The 21,727-nt window shown below is 31.0% G+C and overlaps 2 protein-coding genes across 4 annotated transcripts; both read right to left on the bottom strand.

Annotated features, from left to right (window-relative positions):
- Positions 1-193: 193 nt before the first annotated feature.
- LOC114424303 (WAT1-related protein At5g64700-like) lies at positions 194-4,915 on the bottom strand. Of its 2 annotated transcripts, none has more exons than XM_028391143.1 (7): positions 4,457-4,915; positions 4,286-4,351; positions 3,946-4,062; positions 1,930-2,179; positions 1,660-1,818; positions 1,322-1,473; positions 194-653 (listed from the first exon to the last, which is right to left on the bottom strand). In XM_028391143.1, exons 1-7 carry the CDS (start codon positions 4,630-4,632, stop codon positions 542-544), a joined length of 1,032 nt encoding a protein of 343 aa, XP_028246944.1. In that variant the 5' UTR covers positions 4,633-4,915; the 3' UTR covers positions 194-541. The 2 variants fall into 2 exon arrangements, with proteins under 2 accessions (XP_028246944.1, XP_028246945.1); XM_028391144.1 differs by having other exon boundaries at positions 4,286-4,348; positions 4,457-4,914.
- Positions 4,916-16,794: 11,879 nt separating this feature from the next.
- Positions 16,795-19,569, bottom strand: LOC114421943 (probable mediator of RNA polymerase II transcription subunit 26c). 2 transcript variants are annotated; one of them, XM_028388085.1, is made up of 10 exons: positions 19,454-19,569; positions 18,987-19,330; positions 18,821-18,889; positions 18,650-18,732; positions 18,411-18,481; positions 18,243-18,292; positions 18,127-18,160; positions 17,925-18,049; positions 17,634-17,718; positions 16,795-17,526 (listed from the first exon to the last, which is right to left on the bottom strand). In XM_028388085.1, the coding sequence occupies exons 2-10, from the start codon at positions 19,302-19,304 to the stop codon at positions 17,417-17,419; spliced, it is 945 nt and encodes a 314-aa protein (XP_028243886.1). In that variant the 5' UTR covers positions 19,305-19,330; positions 19,454-19,569; the 3' UTR covers positions 16,795-17,416. The 2 variants fall into 2 exon arrangements, with proteins under 2 accessions (XP_028243886.1, XP_028243885.1); XM_028388084.1 differs by lacking the exon at positions 19,454-19,569 and having other exon boundaries at positions 18,987-19,446.
- Positions 19,570-21,727: the final 2,158 nt, after the last annotated feature.

Raw genomic sequence — 21,727 nt, 5'->3', positions numbered from 1 at the left:
CCATGTATCTTAATTTATTTTTATTTTTAATTACAAAATTATCACCTTATATTCAATCTATTTTTTGCTTTCAAAAATTTGTACAGGAAACAGTGAAAACAAACGAAAAGTTATTTCCACTCTTTTCTGTACATAATTTTAAAAACATAAAAAAAATAAAGGTGATAGTTTAAGTAAAAACAAAAAACAAAAATAAAAGTAAACAAGCCTATATTTTTTATAAGTTGATCTTAAATATACTTTAGTCCCTATAATATCAAGTTGTTTTCGAAACCAACCCAGTACAAAAGAGAGAAAATTTAAAAGCCTCCCTAGTTAGTTCCTACAATATGAAGCCTAACATTATCGGAAGGACATAATTTGAGAAGAGGAGGACTTCAGAGATTCTGCCTTTGGGTTTTCGAACATCTCCACAGGCTTATATATTATATATATTATTAACATAATTTTGGCACTATTCCAAACTACATACAGTTAATGTTCCTTTATATATCAGGTGTCGTGTCATGACAATTGTGATTTGTGAATCACTAGCTCCACTCTAACCCGATGATGCCTCCTCCAAGTCTAACGAGGCTTTTGGCATTTGCTCTCTGCTCTTTCCCCACAGCACGCAGTACAGTCCAATGACCAAAGCGATGCCACCTAAAAGGCTGGTCAAACATCAAAAGCAACCACATGCATAATTACTAGTAGTACTTTACAATGTGCAATTATAGAATAAACAAATTTTAAGTTCCTATTCATAACTAATTAAAGGATAATACTACCGACTATTAATACATGTGCTCTTAATTAGTGAACAACATGTACAGATAACTTTAGAAGCAATTAGTTACCATTGGAGGGCTTTTACCTATGATGACTTTAACTTTTACAACTTTTTGTGAGTCACACATTTAACCTATGTGTTTTGTGATGTTGTCTCACCAAATCTTAGGTAGACATATTCCTTTAAAAACTTATTTAAGTTGTTGTGTTGAGGTGAAAAATTGATGGATAAAGTTGTTTAAAGTATAATAAAGTGAAAAAAGTATCACTGGAAAGGGTAAAATGATTTTTTGCAATTATTGAAAATACCTTGGAGGAAGTTGTCCTTACACCCCCAACACTCTTCAGTCCTTTTTTTTATTCACATTTCTCGTTTCTTTATCTTTCATTCCTGTCTTTTTCTTCGTTAATGGAGTATATGCACTCAAAAGGAGTGTTAAACTATCTTTTTACTAAATGCGATTGGTGACATGCATGGGAAAGGAAAATAAAAAATAAAAAGGGAGCTAGTTAGTGAGCATTGGGATCAGCGTTGTAATTGATGAATAACCTTCCCAAAGTTATGATCTCGCCCAAGAGAACTGCGGAGGAGAAGATGGTCATGATCAAAGCAAGTGGTGTTGCCATGGCTAGAAACACCGGTCCTTTCTTCTCTATAACCCATGTTTGTAAGTAATATGTTACACCGGTCACCATGATTCCCTAGCACAATAAATTATTAGTTCCCATTAGCCATGAGTTCAGAAATTACAAACTAATTAAGCTGGCCTAAGTGCCTAACCATTAAGTAATTAAATTTATATATAGATTTTTGTTTTGATAAAAAAAAATATTTACTTAGAAATAAAATATCAGCATCAATTTAATTATGGAGAATTAGAGGATTACACAATATACTACGGCAAGGAGTCTGACATTCCATCCCAACTTCCATTGCTCAATATCTCTTTCTACGGCCAAGGCAATGCCCAAAGACTGAATCGAGCTTAAGAAACACTGAAGAGTTGTGAGGAGCAGCTTTGAAGGGTATCCTTTTATGACATAAGTCTGGTCAATTAATTAACAAGAAGAATATTAATTAATGATATGAATCATATTAATTAGGATATGAATCATGAATTTAGTCACAAGGTGCAAGAAGAAAATAAAAATAATTACCTGTAGCACAAGCCACATTCCCCAAAAGGTGTTGGAGAGTAGCAAGAGGAAGCAACCCTTAATCCATGTCCCAGATGCAACACGACCCAGATGTTGTTGGTTTTTATGGTACCCTAAAACGTGATAATGGCTTAAAACTTCTAAATGAGGACCTTTATAGAAAGCAAGAATTGCTGATCCCGTCAAGCATGCCACTACACCAACCAACTTAGCAACCCCCGAGGTACTCGTTACTTTCAAATTTTCTATCCTGAAATAAACCAAATTCTTAAGTGAGGTATAATTAATAACGGATTTAGTGAAGGTTGAAACACCTAATCATAAAATGCCTCGGTTTAAATTGATCCATATTTGCTGTACGTGGTTGACACTTAACCACTTTTAGCATGTTTGGAAACGCTTTAAGAATAGAAGAATCATGTTTAGGATGTAGAAATTACAATTATTAACTTCTATAAATTACATCTAAAATGTGAAACCAAATAGGCTATTTATCATATATTCGGTACTGCATGGACATAGATATGTAAATTAACCGCACGTGTCGACGCACAACATGGACCTTTTTATCGTTTCCCTAGATAACAAAAACAAGGCAGATAATTGGAGAACTATGCATCATAGGATACTGTGGCTGCAAAACCTGAGCACAAACATGGACCTAGCTTGTTAGCTGCTACTAACTGGTCCAATCTGAAAGTAACCCGCTACATGCACAATACATTCCGAAAGCTGAACAATGAAAATTAGTGTATTCACTTTCAGAGTTAGAAACGCCAAGACCTAGTCAGAGCAGCCCACAATTATATTGTACTAAACTAATAAATGTTGTCACAAAATTAGCATGAAATTGAATTTTAGCCTCGTGACTCCAAAGTCCAAACTTTATATTAATTAAGAAACAAAGAAAGTCCTACCCATTCAATGAAAAATGTAGTTCAATTTCAAGGGTCGTTTGTCCTTGAAAGTTGAAAGTTTCGTCACCCGACATGAAGATACCATCAAAAAGTCTAATTTATATCTGTGTCTAACTCCTAACCCCTACCTGTCTTCCCTTTAGTATTTACCTGAATTAATTTAAGTCTTTGCTTCTTCTTTTTTGGCTAATGGATTCAAGTCTTTGCTTTGTAGTACTGAGAACAGAAGTGACCACATAATAATGAGTTTTGCTAGGAAAAATCTCCTCTGTAAAACATGGGCGACTTTCTTTTTTAGTAGACAAAGAAGATGTTTTAATTTAATAGAGTACAAGTACAAGTGTTCTTCCTGACATATATTTTTTAAAATTATCCTTCTCACCCAGAATATTTTAATCGCTTGCTACACCTATATCTCACGTCTGTTTTTAATCACATGTAAACTTTAAGAGAGATAATTGAATGGAAACTCTATTCCAATCAGGGGAAAATTTGATAGACATCAAACTCTATTCAACATTTAAAGAATGAAAGAGAGAAGTGGAAAAAAATGTAATAATATATAATAAGTGAGTAGTGATAGGTCTTAATAGAGTATTTGATATAAAAAGATGTTGATATATTATTAATCTTTCAATTATCTCTTCCTTTTAGGTAAGGGTTACATTTTCGTCCATTTTAATTTTTGGTAACACAAGATACTTTGCTCTCTCTCTCTATATATATATATATACCTGTCTAGTACAACTACAACCGTTAAATCTTATGCTTTAATTAATATCCAAACGAAAAGAAAAAATAAGAGGACGCTTACACTAAAGTAATGATTTATGAATCGCTTTTAGGTGCTTCAAGTGTATTGTTCATTAAGAATCCGTGAATCTTAATCACCAGCCATTAATCTCCACTGTGATCGAGCAATATTTTATTTTAGTATATGACAATAAAAGAAATTAAACGAACCCTTTTTGATAAATTGCGGCTTTCAGATGGATAATTAAAGTCCAATTTAAGGTTGAGCTAGGGAGGGAAAACTAATTAACTATAATTGAATTGAATAAAATAGAAGCAATAAATTATTTATGAGCAAATATTCTACCTGAGTATGAGCGCCAAGAAGAAGGTGATGACTGGAAGGCAGTTTGTGGTAGCAGCAGCTAAAGTAGCAGAAGTGTAAATAAGACCAATACCATATATGTCCAAGCTCGCACTGATCCTGAATTAAATTTATAATAACAACCACCGACAGTTTTTATGAATTTAAAAAAAAATAAAATAAACAATAGCATCATGTGAATCACATTTTAATTGAACATATAACGTAAAGTTTAAACCTAGCTTTATATTTATAGCAGTACTCTCCAACTTTGGTATATATATTAGGATCTAATTTCATAATAGCAGCAATTGAATATATATGTGTGTGCGTGTGGACATACCCCAGGAAAGAAAGGAAAAAGATCTTGCAGAAGGTCACCAAGGTCAAAGGAGGTGCAGTTTTCCTGCTTTTAATAATCAAAATTCATATCGTTAGCTTGCTAGTTAGGTACATATATATATTGCATATACATGTTGATCGATGCTATAAGTTGTGTTGTAGATGTGCATACCATTCAAAGAAGAAAGCAAAAGGGATAAGGAATATGGTGGCTGTTGTCTGTCTATAGAAGACAAAGATGAAATTGTTCATGCCATGGTCAAATGCAGCTTTTGAGAGCAGAAACATGGCAGCATAGATGGCTTCTATGAGGATCACAACTAGATAAGGCTTCTTGCTTCCTTTCATGGCTTTGATTAATGACCTAATTTAGGCTCCAAAGTTAATGAATTGTGAAGATGGTTCACAGTAGTTGATGACACACAATTAAGTTCCACCTTTTTATGGGCAATGGAGATATTGGTGAAAGTAGTGTGAGGACTGAGGAGCACATTGTCATTGGCTCTTGTCTTTGTATTATGGGGACGTGTGTGGTGAGGATGATAAGCTGCTTTTACATGTTCGGGGACCACTCCTATGATCTCTACTACTACTACTACGTCTTAGACGATGCCAAGCTTTCATGCATTTAATTTCGTATAGTGCACTGCGTACTCTTATAGACCTTGTATCAACAAAGTTATTGTCGCTTTGTTTTGTTTTTCACTCACGTGCCATTTTTCTTTCCAAAATGATTTATCTACACCTCAAATACTACTATTCAACACTTTAATAAGAGACAGAAAAAAATATAAATATTATTGGAAAAAAAAACTCATGTCAATTAGTAATAAGTTTAAAATATTGTAACGACATTATTCTTGGTCCGTATTAGTATTGTCTTAAAACAATTTTATAAAGGACTGAGTTCGAATTTGGTCAATATAACATCCAACAAAAAATAAGTTAAAAATAATGTATATATCAACCAATTTTGTACAATTTCATTTACCTAACTTAAATCCAACTTTTAAAACAATATTAAATTTTATTTTAATTTTATTAACCTGTCATCTAATATATTATCCATATAACTAATAAGCCTATAATAGTGTATTGGTTATTATGTTTGTCTAAAGTTCACTACTATGTTTGTTTTGAACTATAGTATTTATGTACTTCAAAATTATCTCCACTTTCTCTAACTCATTTTTTTCCTTCCACATCATTCATAACACCAACTCACTCTTTAATTCATCTTTCTATGAAGGTGCATGTACGTTGGTGTATGTTGGAGTATACATACATCATTTTTCCTAATTCGCTCTTGCTTAATACCCTAATTAAAAGTGGGGGTGGGGAGATATTTGTACTCACATTTTCCTATTCACATTCCTTTCTAATAGTTACATTTGTTATTATTATTATTTATAAATTGGTTTACTAAAATTTAATTAAATATATTAACGTTTCGATTCATCTATACTCTTTAATTATTTAACAAGTTTTAATTATATTTTCATAAATTATCTTTGAATAAACTCTTTTAATTAAACAATTTTAGTTAATTAAGTATATTTTGATATAAAAAATTGGCGTCGCACTGTCACGTTAACTGCTTGTTTTATAGTCACGTGTGCCTTTCCAGTTTTTGCTTATAAAAGGTCCAATACTTTAAGTAAGAAAATAATACAGAATTATAAAAATTAAGATCTAAAAATTATAAATAAATATAATAGTTAAATAAAGACAAATGCTAATGAAGAATTAGTTAAAATATGCCAAAATCATAATTAAATTAATATTGTGTATTAACTAAAAAATGTTTTTCATTATGAAATATATCAAAAGACGGGCCTTTAATTTCTTATATATTAAATTAGATATTACTGATCAGTGAGATTATCACGAATTATGTTGAGTTTGTGATTTCTTCTGAATGAAATTAAGTGTAGTATATCTTGTTACTTTTACTCATAATGAGTTCAATCATTGAACTAGATGCAACTTTAACTTTAAAACAGATAGGCTTTCACTTTAATTATAAACGTGTACGTCGCCTAGAATGATAGCAATTGTTTTTGAAGAAATGATAGTAATTGCTAATAGTGATCAGTCACAACTTAAAATTTATCTTTTACGGGTAAGTATTGATTTATTTTAATGTTAGTGTTTACATTTAAACTTTGGTCGTATTTCTTAATCAAGTTATTAGCTTTAGTCGAATGACAAAAAAAAAAGTGGAATGACAAAAATAGATACAATTATGTCTTTTTTCAACACCTTTTCTTATAATAACTTTTGAGTGCTTAATTAATACATATCTAACATGTCGTTAGTCTGGTTGGGACTTAATTCAGACAGTCAAATCCTCTATATAAATAACGTCTTTTCTAAAAAAAGTATTAGGTTTAATTTGTCTAAAAAAGTCTTAGGTTTAATACCAAATTACATTTATTAAAATAAGACAGGTGACATTTTTAACTTATTTTTTAAAATTTAAATTTGTTTGAATTAATTAAGTTTAAGATTTTTACAATTTAAAATACCTTTTTTCTCTTTCTGTATATATTTTTTATATTTTAGTTTAATTAATCACCCACATTTTATATTAATTTTTAAATATATTATTAGTTTATATTAATTTAAAATTATTTAATATCACATTCATATATATCATAATTAACATAATATGTGTTTTTTAAATATATAAAAACACAAAAAAAAATTACTTTTTTATTATTATTCAATTTTAATAAATTTCAACACAAATAATCAAAATAATACTATATAATTATAAAATGTAATCAAATAGTTGAATCAATAAAATTCATAAGTTATATAAAAATTGTTAATTGTGTAATATTCTCATAAAAATAGGATCAGTTGATACCTTGCGCCTTATTTTTACCTTATAGGATAGAGAAACCAGCATGTATCTTTATTGCAGGGACTTTATTAGGGGGTGGTTTCATTTTGTAGGAAGTACTTTATTGTGATTTCGAGTTAGTGTTTATTTAGTCTCCCCTTTTGAGTCTAAATAATTGTTAACTTTGAATTCAACATATTGGATTTGATTGAGGCACTACTGGTGCCAGTACATAATACTTTTGCTGATTAAAAAAAATAGGATCAATTGACATTTGGTTTCAAGTATATCTTTGTACTTATACAACTTAATAAGTTTTTAATAATTTTTTTTATAATATAAAATTATAATAGTGATAATGATGGTAATGATAATTGATAATAGTGATGACGATTATAATAATGATTGTAATAGTGATTATGGGATGAAATATGTGATAATCATGATAATGATGGATTAATTAAGATATTTTAGAAATTAATAATTAATATTTTTATAATTTTATTTGTTGTTTGATTAATTTTTTAAAAATTTAATGATGTATTATATTTTAGTTTAAAATTTTAAATATTTTAATCTTAAATGATTATTATTTTTAATTTAGATTCAATGATTATTATTAGTTCTTTTCAATGTAATATAATATTCTCACTGAGTCGTAATATATGTATATATATATATATATAGCTAGCATAATGTCTGTCAAAATAAAATAATACAATGATATATAACTGAAGGTTCGATCTGCTGTTTATAACTCCACATCGGTCAAAGTGATAATTAACTAAAATTCGTATATTTTTCATATTCTTGTATGTAAAATTAGTCATTACCTACTTTATTTTTTGCCTACACAATTTAAATCACATTCCCTACCTAACAGACAAACAATACTCAATCTTAAAGTACTAAAGTTTGGCATGGCTCTAAGTATGACTATATATTGACCAAGGTCTTGCACTAACATGCAAAGTTTGTCTTGTTAAGCCCTTGCCTCCTAATTAGGGTAAGTAAACTGCTTCTTTTTAATCTGCTTCTAGAAGCATGACATAAGAAAAGATGAAGTTATTGCAGTAACTAATATCATTTCTCGATTTGATAACATGACGTTAAATTTGAATCCCGCTATTTTAGATAAATGTTTTAGTATGTACTTATTGAAAAAGGAAATAATAAAAATTAATTAATTTTTATAAATTAGTTCATGTATAAATTAAAACAAATTTTGAAAAAAAAATAATTGGAAAATATTATATAAATTAACTTATTATGCATAAGTTACTTTTAGTTTATAATAAAAACTTATTTTGTTTTATTTTCTTTTCCTTCAAGTGTTCATTGAAAAATTTGTGAGATAATCTTAATTCAGTTTAATTCATAACAAAGAGAGTCTAACTTAATTAATTAAATATCATATGTAATGTATAAATAATTATAAATTTTTTTATGTTTGTCTTCAATCATCAGGGTAAAAAAAAAAACTAACTCGTAGTTTATTAATAGCCCCCACAAAGGCACTGGCCCTTACTTCCTCGTGTAACATTTGCTAAGACGAGAAAAAAGGAAAGGAAAAAAGACGGAAGCTACTTTCTTGCAAATTCGGCAACGAGGTCTAAATTATAGTGCTTGAGTCTTTTTCACGCGTTTGTGAAGTAGCTTTTGGACGTAGATGAAAAAAAGCATAGAGACGCTGATACGTCATAAGTGCCTAGTTGCTTTCCATGCAGATACAGATGGGATTTGATGAAAAAATTAAACGGAGAAAAAGCTGCAACGCGCTTCATAGAGCACCGGATATTCCCAAAATGGCTAAATCCATATTTTGGCAATACTTAATTTGGAGGCTACATGTCGCATTTTAAAAATATGGTTACATCTAATGTCATATACTCTTAATTAAGTACTACCAACCAAATTAAATCAATAATGAATTAAGCACTGAAGCTAGCAGATATATTTTGTGCGTGTATTTTGTAGTTTTATATACTCAAATTTGATATATTCAATATATTTTCGGTTGCAACTGCCTTTAAAATGTTTTTTTATAAATTAAAAATCAACTATATATATGCAATAAAAAAATAAATTAAAAATGTTTAACAAGATAAATCTCTAGTTTTAATTAGAAAACAACATAAAAAAATGGCTGAGATATCGACTACTATACCCTTAAATTCTAATCAGTTTTATGACGAAGATAATATTCTTTTAGTTGAACATAAAGTAGATGGAGTTCCCTCTCCCTCAAAAAACTAAATCAAAGAACCTTGTTTCATTCCCCTTTAACTATGTCTCTTTGATGAGAATTGATTAGAAGTTATAACCAGAAAAAGAAACTTAGGATTCCTGATACGTCCCTTCACTCGTATCACGCCCGCTTTAAGCGAATTATGAGTTATGATACATATGAAAAACCTTTTATATATAAAAGGCTTTATTGAAAAGCTTTTCCAGTGTGAAACAAACTTAAAAACTGCGCGGTTAAAGCCAATTAGTCAAGAGCCATCAAGACCCGTTGTTAATTACAAGCCATTTATTCGAGTTGTTAAAAAAGAATAAAGTGACATATATATATAAATAGCACATTGAGCACATGACCAATGATGGTGTAGTTACATAGGAACATAGTTGATCGAGAACCCCTTTTCTACGAAAGATATTCATAGTCCATAGTCCATATATATGAATTATACCACATGCACCATTTCTTCTCTTCTACGCAAGTGGCATCTCTAAACTGCTTATGTAGCCTGTTTATTTTTCTTGGTCCAACTATAAATCCATCTCAACACACATTTAAAAAAATGGAAGCAAAGCCACATGCAACAAAGAGGAGTTCAATTATTAAGTAGGGTGTTAACATCAAAATATAAAAGTTTCTCGATGATAGCAACTAGCTTCAACGAACATGCATAATTTCACTCGACAAATTATGGCCACTAACCAATTGTTTAAGGCAAAGTTTGCGCACTTCCGACACTATTCGTCCTTTTCAAATTAATTAATTATCAATGTGCTTGACATAGTAGGTTTCTAGGTTAGATTGCTCCATTGTCCTTTATCCTTGCTCCCTAACTATAGGATATGGTATATGCTTTTCCTCCATTCTCTACATAGTAGATAGTCCATCGACATAAGAGGGTCTCTTTCATGCATTTAATTATTGATATATGTAGGATATGAAAATAAACCCATATTCCAAATTAAGATTGTGAAGCATACCCAATTGGTGAAACAAGACAAATTGATATTGTCATTGATTGAAGGCAACCGTCAATAATGCAAGGGCAAAAATAACGCAAGGGCAAAAAACAAGTATCCAGTTGTATTTGATTTTTTGTAGCTAGTTACATCTTCTCACAATGTTCTGTTCGATAAATTATATTTTTGTTCTTTGATGTTATTTATTTTTAATTTCGGTTGGATCTCTAAGTTTAAAAAACTTTATTTTGATTTCTTTAAAAAGTGTCATTTTATGTGACTAAGTTAGCCATTTTGTTAGTTTACCACATAATGGTTTGAGAGTCGAGAGTGAGTCTTATACTCTCAGTCTCACAATGAAATTGATCGATTAATTTGAATGGAGATATTTTAACTGATATTTTAAAAACAAATTAATATGAATGATGACTCATTTTAATTTTTATTCATGACCATCTCCATCCTCACGTTATTTTTTTATCTTCATTTCTGTTTTTTCTTAATTTAGCCATAATCATTTCAATTCGTTAAAATAATTATACTGAATTCCGGTGTTAAGTACACCGAATTAGTTTATGAATTATAAAACTGTAAAAAAAAATTAAAAATAATAATTTTCAATGCAGAAAGATACCATGAAAAGCTCAGTCTTGGAAAGTAAAAAGACACATGTATTGAATTTGCAATTGCAGCCGTTACATAGAAATTAAAGTAGGGTGTGTATAATTTATGAATTGGGCAATTCAACTGTCAATACCACCATGACCATGCATGGATGGATATGTGGTAGTCTCTTCTTGGCCAAGCTTTCAAAACTTTTTGAACATAACATCCTTTCTTTTGTTTTTGAATTTGACCAGAGATGGTATGGTACTAATGGACACTCTCCTATAAGCAATTGACAATTTGTGGTCCAAAAGACTACAAACATAATCTCTGCCGACCAACGGCCGGAATATACTAATTAAGAGTCTAAGACTAATACTTCCAACATGGAAACTCAGTCTCTTCATTCACATGCTAAACTATATTTTAGTATCTCTGTATAGGCTTTCACTCTCTCTTTACTTTCCCTCGTTCCCTTTTATTTAAATATTCTCTTGGTTGGATAGTTAAAGAAAAAAAATGTGAAATTAATCATCTCTACTAAAAAAAATGAATATTTACCTATAAAAAAAAGTCATGAATCTCACTTTTCTAACATATATATGATATATTTTCTTATATTTATAAATTTTAATATCAATTAAACGGTTTTAAAAAAATATGATTTTCAATATTTATTTATCTTTAAAATTCAAATATACTCATAACATATATCTTATATGTTATCTTTTAAACTATCATTTTTAACATCTTTAGTTATAGCATGAATTTAAATATTTTTTAAACAAAATTATCAATAATTAAAAATAACAACATAAATTATGTATCATAAATCTAAAATATTATTTATATGTTAAAAATTATCTATTGTAGATTTTAATTATAATATAATATAATTTATATATTTAGAAATATTTACTTATTTTAAATTATAAATCTTAGCATATAAAGAAAAGTAGAAAACACTTATCTTATGCAATGCATAGGCTAAAATACAAGTTATTTTATATTTTCCTAAATTATTCTATATACTTTTAATTTCTTTTCATTAAATGCTTCTAAAATTTAGATTAAAATTAAAAATATTATAAAAAAATTTAAAATTGTATTTAGTAAGTGCAAGTAAAATCATAACTAAATTAAATTAAGATAATAAATTTAACATTTTTTATTTTAACCCAAATTTAACAATTAAAAACATGTTGAGTTAAAAATAACCAAACTATAAAATTGTTGTATTACAATATTCCTTAATTTAACATCCTTGAGACATTTATTAATTAATTTCATAATATTTATTTGTGTATTAAATCTTAATTTGCTTATGTCCCGAATTGGAATAAATTTATAATCCACGTCTAAAATAAATCTAATTATTTTATAAAAAAAAACTAAAATAAAACTAGTATTTTTTTAAAAAAGTATTTTGATAAGGAAAATATTGTACTATACGAATCTAAAACTTTACAATAAATAAGTAACGTACAAATTTATTTGATTTTTTGTGAATTTGTGAAATCGAAACGTTGTTATCATGTGATGTTCCACTAATTCACAATAAACATAGTAAGAAAAATAAACATTAATTTCAGCCTCGAATAACCTTTGTGTGATATTGATTTGGTCCTGAAAAAGGTTGACATCAATTTAATTCTTCAAAAGTATATAAACATTAATTTAGCCCATTATTAACAAATAGAATAATCTTAACTGCATCAATGACGTAACGCTTTCGTGTTTATTCCGTGTAAAATTTAATACACTAATAAATGCTATTTTTAATGAAGACCATAGCTCAAATTTAGAATCTAGCTTTAAATCACTTCTCATTTCACTTACCTTAGGTTATGTTTGTATAGGTGACTTTTTTTTTACGGAAATATTTGTATAGGTGATAAGAAGATAAAATAGGGGAGAATGAAAGGAAATGATAAGTGATAGTATTATTTGAATTTTACAATTTAACATGAAATTCATCGGAAAAGGATGTAATTGAATTCATTTTTTTTCATTATCTACAATTATTTTTATTTTTATCCAATTTTGGAGGAATGTAATAGAATACAAATATTTTTTTTTAAGACTTTTTTTAACTTTATTATACATGTACATGTATTAGTTGTTGTCTTTTTGAACTCTCTTCGTATGTGGAGTAAAGACCCAAAGTCCGTATATCTCACTTATTTGTTTAAGTGGAGAGAGGTTTAGAGAGTAAAATATCAGTGAGAGAGAGTGACTCATTTTCGCATACCCATTAGAGAACGTGTAACCACAGATTCGTTCATTGTTGGATTAGATTGTTTTTTGGACATCAAGTTTTACGCGTGTGATACTTCAAATTGTCTGGTTGGATTGGGAAAAATATATTTGTAGAGAGAGATAAATGTTTCACAATATCTGCTCTATATTTTGGGATTTTATATTTTTGTCTCTATTGTATTAATTGAGGATTTGTTTTGATTTGACTGTTTGTACCACATTTTAGTGTACTTGTTGAAGGTTTTCTTGTATTTTCATTGATTATAGTGAAGTTACTTTTTTGGTCTGGACAATTCGTGATTTTTACCCTTGCATTGATGGATTTTCCACATTAAACAAATTGTGTCTCTGTTTTTTCCTTAATTTCTATTTTACGCTCTATATTTCATTAGTCCTCCTCACATGTTCTTGCAAGTTTGGAAGAATTTATTTCCGCTACTTATTACTCTGTTATAGAGTTTTTTATTGTGTTGGTCTATTTTCCCCATCAAAGTGGTATGAGAGCCTGATTAAGGGGTTGTTTTTCTACTTGCTTAAACGATGGAGGCACATATGAAGGATGATAGAGACAAAAGCAAAAGGCAAGTCCAGGTCTCGGTACAAGAATGTTGAGTGCCATTATTGTAACAGAACATGACATATTCAAGGAGAATAAAGACAAGAAGGGTAAGCAAAAAGAGAAGGATCATGATGATGACCGTGTGACTACTGCTACCAGTGATGATCTTGTCATTCTCCATGACCTTGATTCGCTTAATCTTGTATCTGATGAGAGCATGTGGATAATTGATAGTGGTGTTACACTGCATGTTACAGTCAGGAAGGAGTTCTTCACTTCTTACACTCCAGGTGATTTTGGAGTCTTGAAGATGGGTAATGATGGCGTGTCCAAGGTGATTGGTGTTGGTGATGTTTGCTTGCAAACCAACATGGGAATACAGTTGCTACTTAGAGGAGTGAAACATGCTCCAGATGTTAGCTTCAATTTGATTTCTGTGTATGTACTTGATGATGTCGGTTATGATAACCACTTTGGTTCTAAAAAGCGGAAACTTACCAAGGGTAACCTGGTTGTGGCCAAGGGGGAGAAAATTTCAAAGTTGTATTGGACAAAAGCTTTGGTTGCTAGAGATCGTGTGAATGCTATGGATATGGAGGTATCTTTGTGGCACCGAAGGCTTAGTCATATCAGTGAGAAGGGGCTGAATTGTTTAGCCAAGAAGGATATGCTTCTAGGATTGAAGAATGCAGATTTGGAGAAATGTTCTCATTGCATGGTTGGTAAGCAAACCAGAGTATCCTTCAAGAAGCATCCTCCCTCCAGAAAATCTGAGTTGCTTGAATTGGTGCATTCAGATTTTTGTGGCCCTTTGAAGGTGAAATCCTTTAGTGGTGCTGATATGATGACTGAAGCATTACTAAGAGGAAAGTTTGAAGCTTACTCTCATATCGTCGGTTTGGCGGTCACCTCCACATGGTTTGGGGGGGGGGGAGCGAGATTTGTTGGGTGAGAAGACTTGTATGCCTCACTTATGTAAGTGGAGAGGGGTCAAATTAGAGAGTGAGATACAGTGAGAGAGACTTATTTGAGAGGAAAAACAATTACAAATCGAAGGAGAAGGAAAATCATTCTGATTTTCGCATACCCACTAAAGAATATTTTTTAGATTGCAACTACGGATTCGTTCACCGTTGGATCAGACTAATTTTTGGACTACAGGTTCTATACACGTGATACTTTAAATTTTTCGATTGGATCGAGAAAAATATATCTATAGGGAGAGATAAGTGTTTCGCATTATTTGCTCTATATTTTTGGGTTTTATCTTCTAGTCTCTATTGTACCAATTGAGTGTTTGTTTTGATTTGACTGTTTGTAACACGTTTTAGTGCACTTGTTGAGAGTTCTGTTATATCTTCATTGATTACAGTGGAGTAATTTCTTTGGTCTGGACAACCCGTGATTTTTACCCTTGCATTGAGGGGGTTTTCACTTTAAACAAATTGTGTCTCTATTTTTTCCTTAATTTATATTTTACACTCTATATTTCATTGGTGTTCCTCACCGATTCTTGCAAATTTGGAGGAATTTATTTTCGATACTTATTACTCTGTTATAGAATTTATTATTGTGGTGGCCTATTTCTTCCATCATTCTTCTGATAAAAATGGCGATAATCAACCAAATTACAACAACAAAAAAAGTCCAATGTATGATGATATATTTAAAAACTAGTATTTTAGTTGTGTAATACGCTGAATAAATATTTTCTGTATATAATTATATGCTTTAATAGATAAGTATTTTTAAATTTATAAATTATATTATAATTAAAATTCATAGTAATAAATATTTTAAAATATATAAATTTATTATTAAACTGAAATTGATAAGCAACTATAAAGCAGCCGTATATATATTGCTTATATTTTCGTCAATACGAATGCCTATATAAAGTGCCGAAATTCCGAGGTAACATCCTAGGAATTTACACATATTTTGACTTTGAGTTATAATATTTACAAATGCAAATTGCTTTAAATTTCTAGCATATGGACCCAATTGTTTTTTGGTTGTTACTGTACATTCAAGTTGTTTCCCGCACCTCCTTTTTTTGATTTTCGGAATAAGCAATCTAAAAGATAAAAAGTATTTCGAAATGAATGGAGGAAGCAACTTGAAAGTACAGCAAGCAGCAACCTTGCTTTTTCTTTTACCACAACTCTTCATTTTGTGGGTAACAATAATCCATACAGATAATAATAATTTGGAATGTTTTAATCAAGCTCTTCAGTGTATTTGATAGCAAGAGTGAACTGTCTGAAAAAGAATGTTTGAATCAAAACATAAAATAAAATAATTTGAAAATTATTAGTGACATCATTTTTATCAAGCAGAATCTTTTAATCTGCAGCTAACGGGTTCAATTGATTCGTCCTAAATTGTTTATAATTGGGGGTATCATAAGATAAAATGACCTTACAAAACCATACAACATTTTCTATCACTGAACATAAATGTCATCTTCACAACTTTCCCCTTTAGAGGTTATACATGTTAATTACAACTTCCTTTCCCAGTTCCACACGATCAAGACATGCTTAAGAATTATTTTAAGTCTAAAGTCTTGAACAAAAATTATATTAAAAGCTTTGCAATATATAAAATATGTTTTTGAATTAAAAAAAATTGGTAATCTTGTACTTTATAATGCAAAATCAACTATTAAATTTATAAAATCAAATTGTTTAAAAAATACTCATTAAATAAAATAATTAATCATTAATGCTGTAAATTACAGTTAATTTCTAAAATATATATTATTTGAAAATTAATAATACATTTTTATAAAAGTATTCTTAATTTAGTATCGACTTTAAATTACTAATTTTTTAGAAAATGAAATTTAAAAAAATTCTGAGATCACACAAAAGTAAAAATAGGGCCTCAACTACCCAATTTATGCCAACCTAACCTAATGCTCCTCCTAAAGGAAAAGAAATAGTTGCACACTCAGGTGACGTTAGCAACCGAAACAATAAAACCTCCAAAACGTACACTTTGACGCAAGGGAACATGATGTTCACATGAATTATTAATTGAAATACGCTCCTCTTCTACTCATTTGTTGAGATCAGTTTACTTTCTACAGTACTAGGGTCCCAGGCCGAACAATAATTATTGATTATAGCACCAATTAAACTACCCCACGACCCTGACCCGTGCAAATTAATAGTGCTAGAAAGTAGTCAACTCTTGACTTGGCTGGCTAGAATTGTTGGATGTGGCATTAAGATAAGAACAAAGACAAACATCAAGCTAAACAATCCTTATTGGAGCACCAAATCAAACATTAGCATGCCCTCAGGTTCCAACCCAAAAAATCAATGGTTTAAATCTCCAAAAAATCATCTCCCCTCCCTTCCATCCTCATTCAGATGCTGAAATCATCACGCGTGCTCCGCAACTAACCCACATTTCATAAAAATCATAGTTTGGCACATAAAATATTATGCTTTTTTTTTTTGTGTGTGTGTGTGGGGGGGGGAGGGGGTTGTTGATAGTATTAAATAAGTAAACATAAAACCATACGGATTTTTATGTTGGGGAGTAAAATTGTAAAGGAATCAACCGGGTTTTTAGGACTATGCGGCATCACTCTCCCACAAAAAAGCCTTTTTACAAGGAACTTTGGCACGAACATTACGGGTCACCACTCACCAGTGCCTTCCCTGACCAGTGCCGCCTTTGTTTTTTCCAAGGAAGGCATTCTTGGGTTTTGGTAACTCATGGAGATCCATCACTTGAATCGTTCTTTGCTTTTTGGCTAGACACCCCCCACCACAGCATAGACAAAATAGCAGTCAGTACATGGAACAAAGTACTACTAATACTATGTACGAGAATGAAAATTAAATTTAGTAAAAACTTTACCATTTGCAGCATCTTTGTAGTTCTCTTGAAGCCGTTTTCTGGCTGAAGCAAATCTATCCGGGTCAAAATTGCTTTCTCTCTGTCTCTGCAATCATTCAAAAACGAGTCAGGACTACTCACTCACACACACTGATGATCCTGCATAAGCACTACAAAATGGAGCTAAGCTCCACATTTATTGTACATTGGTTTCAAACTTATTGGTGATTATGAAGCAACAACCTCCAAATTTTAGTAGAGCCACATTTAGAAGTCAGAGACTCCAGAAAGGTTATAAATTCATATCCATACGTTTTGAGTAGGAGGAGCAGGAGTAGTGACTGATGGCGATGGTTTTGAAGGAGCTTCTTTGCGAGGAATTGCTTTTGGTTTTCGTTCTGCTTCAATATTGTTGCGCTCTGACCCAAAACTCCCATCTGTGTGAGCAGCAAACATGTTATTACATCAACAAAATACAAACCAAAAGAAGCTTGGAATGAGATACTATACTCACAGTGTGGATTTGGTGAGTATGCAAAATCAGGAATCTGCAAAAGGAATAGAATATTAGAAACCCAAATTGCCAAGCAAAACCTCTTCTTTCCATATGGTCAATAAGATTTCTTTAACCTGACGATGCCCATTTTGTAGGATTCTCTGCTGAGGCGAGTCCTCATCAGCTGCCATGTCAACAACAAATGAATCATCAACATTTTCAATTCAGCAAAAACCAAAACCCTACATTCAAATTTCCACTTTAAAACCTAATAATTTTTCCCAAACGAAGATTAAGATTACCCATGACAGCAGTACCCGGTTCTCCCGGGGCCTTCAACTTCACCCATTCATCTACAATTTCCTTCCACTTCCTGCACACACACACACACAAAACCTAAGAGTCAACGATAAAAAACGCAACATCTCCAGCAAAATTCATCCACTGAACTGTTGCAATGCAATGCACACAAATACAGTATCAATCAACATTCATTCTTCGTATTTAAAAAAAAAAAAAAAACAGTAGCTCGTTCCAAAACCTGACGAGTAACTTGACCAATCTCTTAACATCATTAGACGAATGCTTCCGCAACCGATTCACGTGCCTCCCAATGTCAGTCTCCTAGGGAATTAAATTAACACGAAATTAAAAACAGTAAACCGAAAACAAAAAACAATTAGCAAATTGAATGAAATAAAAGAAGTTATACTTCTAACGCTTGAAATGTAATATCCATGTCTGCTAGATTCTGCAACAACTCCACCAACGAATCTTCGGACTGATAAATGATAATTAAAAAGAAAAAAAACACAAAATCAGAAACACGATTAAGCTAAGAAAAAACTCGTAAATTGTGAAATTAAGAGAAATAAGACCTGGTGAGGGTCTTCGAGTTGCTCTTTAATGTCTAGAATCTTCCGTTGCTCGTCGTCGAACAAGCCTCCGTAGGGATCCTTTTCCTCCTCCGCGGAGGGACTGCTCTGCGTCCTGATTTCTCCCCCGTCGCCGGCGTCGCAGTTCCGACACAGCGGCGGCGGTGAACTGGCCGCGTAAAGGCGCTCAACGATTCCATCTCTCCGGCGCTTCAACTCGTGAGCGTGGTCGGCGGAGGCCACCGCGATGGCCGCGTCCATGAGGGCCCAAACGTCCACGCCCGCGCTCTCCAGAATGGATCGGAAATCCTCCGAATCCATATCCAAACCGGAAAAACGAAATCGACCTAACCAATGCCGAACTGGTGTGAGAACGCGGATCCACCACAGAAACAAACAAAACCAAATATCTATTCTCTTTTTCGGTCTTTTTTTTTTTTTGGGAAAACTTTTGAATGAGGGAAACTCACCAGCACATAACAGAAGGAAAGCAAAAGTATATTCCGCAAAACTTTTTTTTTTTTTATGTTGAGGATATTAATTAGTAGTAGTATTAATTATTATTTTCATGCGTGTGTTGTTTGTTTTGTTTGCTGTAGGAGAAAAGGAAGGAGATGAACGGACAAAAGGTGAAGAGAATTTCACAAGTGAGATGAGAATAAAATCGCCTCAAGTCATAACTATTTCTTTTTACTTTTAATTATTCTGTGGGCTGAATATTTACTAAATTTTTAATTATATCTATCAATATTTTTAATCAAGATTGTAAATTTTTATTTATTTTTAATTAAATCTCTACATTAGGGATCTAATTAAAAAAATAAATACAAATTTAAGGATGTAATAATAAATCAGAGATCTAATTAAAATTCTAAAATAATTAAACTTTTTTTTCTTATAAATCCGTTTAGGTTGGGCAGGTCTACATGATGCAAGCAGCAATCTTGAGATATGTGTATTGTAGGTAGGGGTGGGTAAGTGGGCCGGTCCGTCCCGTGTAAGGCCTGCCCGCATTGCCAGCAAATTGGTCTAGTCTGTCCCGTTTCTTACACGAACTAACTAAATTGGTTCGCCCCCGTCCCGTGGACCCCGCGAGTCAAACAGGCAGTCTGCGGGTCTAGTTTTAAAAGAATTTCAATTTTAATAAAAATACAATACAATCAAATTAAATTCAATACAGATGTAAATAAAATTTCAATAATTAATCAATTACATCAATAAAATAAATAATGTCTTAACAAAAGAAAATTCAAGCAATAAATCTAAAATATGAAATTTGAACATCTCTCATATTTGAAGTAGCTTGAGTCTTTTCCATCTCCACATTTAAGAATACAACAAAAATGAATGAGGCCAAAAAAACAGGATAAAAACAAATTCTAGGGAGAGAAGAGATGTACTTTGCGTGGTGGCACGATGGTGGGCCAAAGCTGTGCCGCTATTGTATGTCGCGTGACGTGACTGTGTGAGTGTGAGTCAAGTTTTATTTTCCTTGTAAGTGAAACAGTCTTGCGCGTGTGCGTGACTGCGTGGTAGAGAAAAAGTGTTATTAGCCTGTTACAATGATAATTGTTAAATTTGACGTGACCTATTTTTTATAATTAAAATATCTTTAAAAATATTTATTTAATAATTATTTTTAGCTTAAATGATAAGAATTGATATTTTTATTATTTATGGCTTACACATATGAAAAAGATAGATTAAAAGAAAAAAAAGATCGAGAAAATATTAAAAATAAAGATTTTTAGCATGTTATCACTTATCTTTTTTTATCTTAATCTTTTATTTCTGTTATCTTTTATTTTTTTATCTTATCCTTCTTTATCTTTATCATCTTTTAATTTAAATATTTATCTTATCTAATATATTTTTTTATATGTTATTTTAAAAGAAAAGTTTAAAGTGAAAAAGAGAAAATCAAACCTAATATAATTGGGTCTTGGTCACACAAATCAAATCTAATGCGGGTTGCGGATAACTCGCGGACTCCATGGGCCAAATCCGCATAGTCCGCGAATTAAGCAGGGTGGGCCCAAAAATATAACATAATCATGGACCGTTTAAAAAAATTTGTCCGTAACCCGCGCAGACAATCCATGAACCTGAGCTTGTTTACCCACCCTAAGTGTAGTGTTGGACATTTATTTTATACACTCACATATCATGCATCTTTTATTATATTTTGAAAAATTCATTTCAAAATATAAAGTTATATTTCAGAATAATTTTTTTAAAAATGTAAGATGTTGGATTTAATAATAAGAGTGTTGTTTTCAGGCATATTCAATTCAAGTGAATTTGTTTTGTCCAATGAGTAATGGAGAATGACATTTAAGTAACCGGCAATATACATAAAAAATTATAAAAAAGGATAAAAGGAAAATATCAAAATAATGACAGTTTGTATTGCACCTTCGGAGAGCTAAAAACACAATGCCTCTGAGTCTTTCTTATGGTCCATGCTTCTCGCGTTAACCCTCAACTTGGGCCATTGCTGCCCCCGCGTTCTTGAGATTTTCTTTCTGCACCCACTATTTTTCCAATACATCCAATAGTAAAAGGGAAAAACCAAAAACATTCTTACATATAATCTCATACATATTGGTAATCCATAAGTTTCATATGGATCCGTAAGCTCAATTATATATGTAAAAAATACATTATTAGATCAAAATTAACTGTTATAAAATTTATTATGTAAATTTATATATGTATTAAATACACATTAGAAATTTTAATAT

This window comes from Glycine soja, chromosome 8 (genome assembly GCF_004193775.1).
Source record: "Glycine soja cultivar W05 chromosome 8, ASM419377v2, whole genome shotgun sequence".
Taxonomy (NCBI): domain Eukaryota; kingdom Viridiplantae; phylum Streptophyta; class Magnoliopsida; order Fabales; family Fabaceae; genus Glycine; species Glycine soja.
Note: the sequence above shows the minus strand (reverse complement) of the source record. Positions and strands in the feature narration are given on the sequence as shown.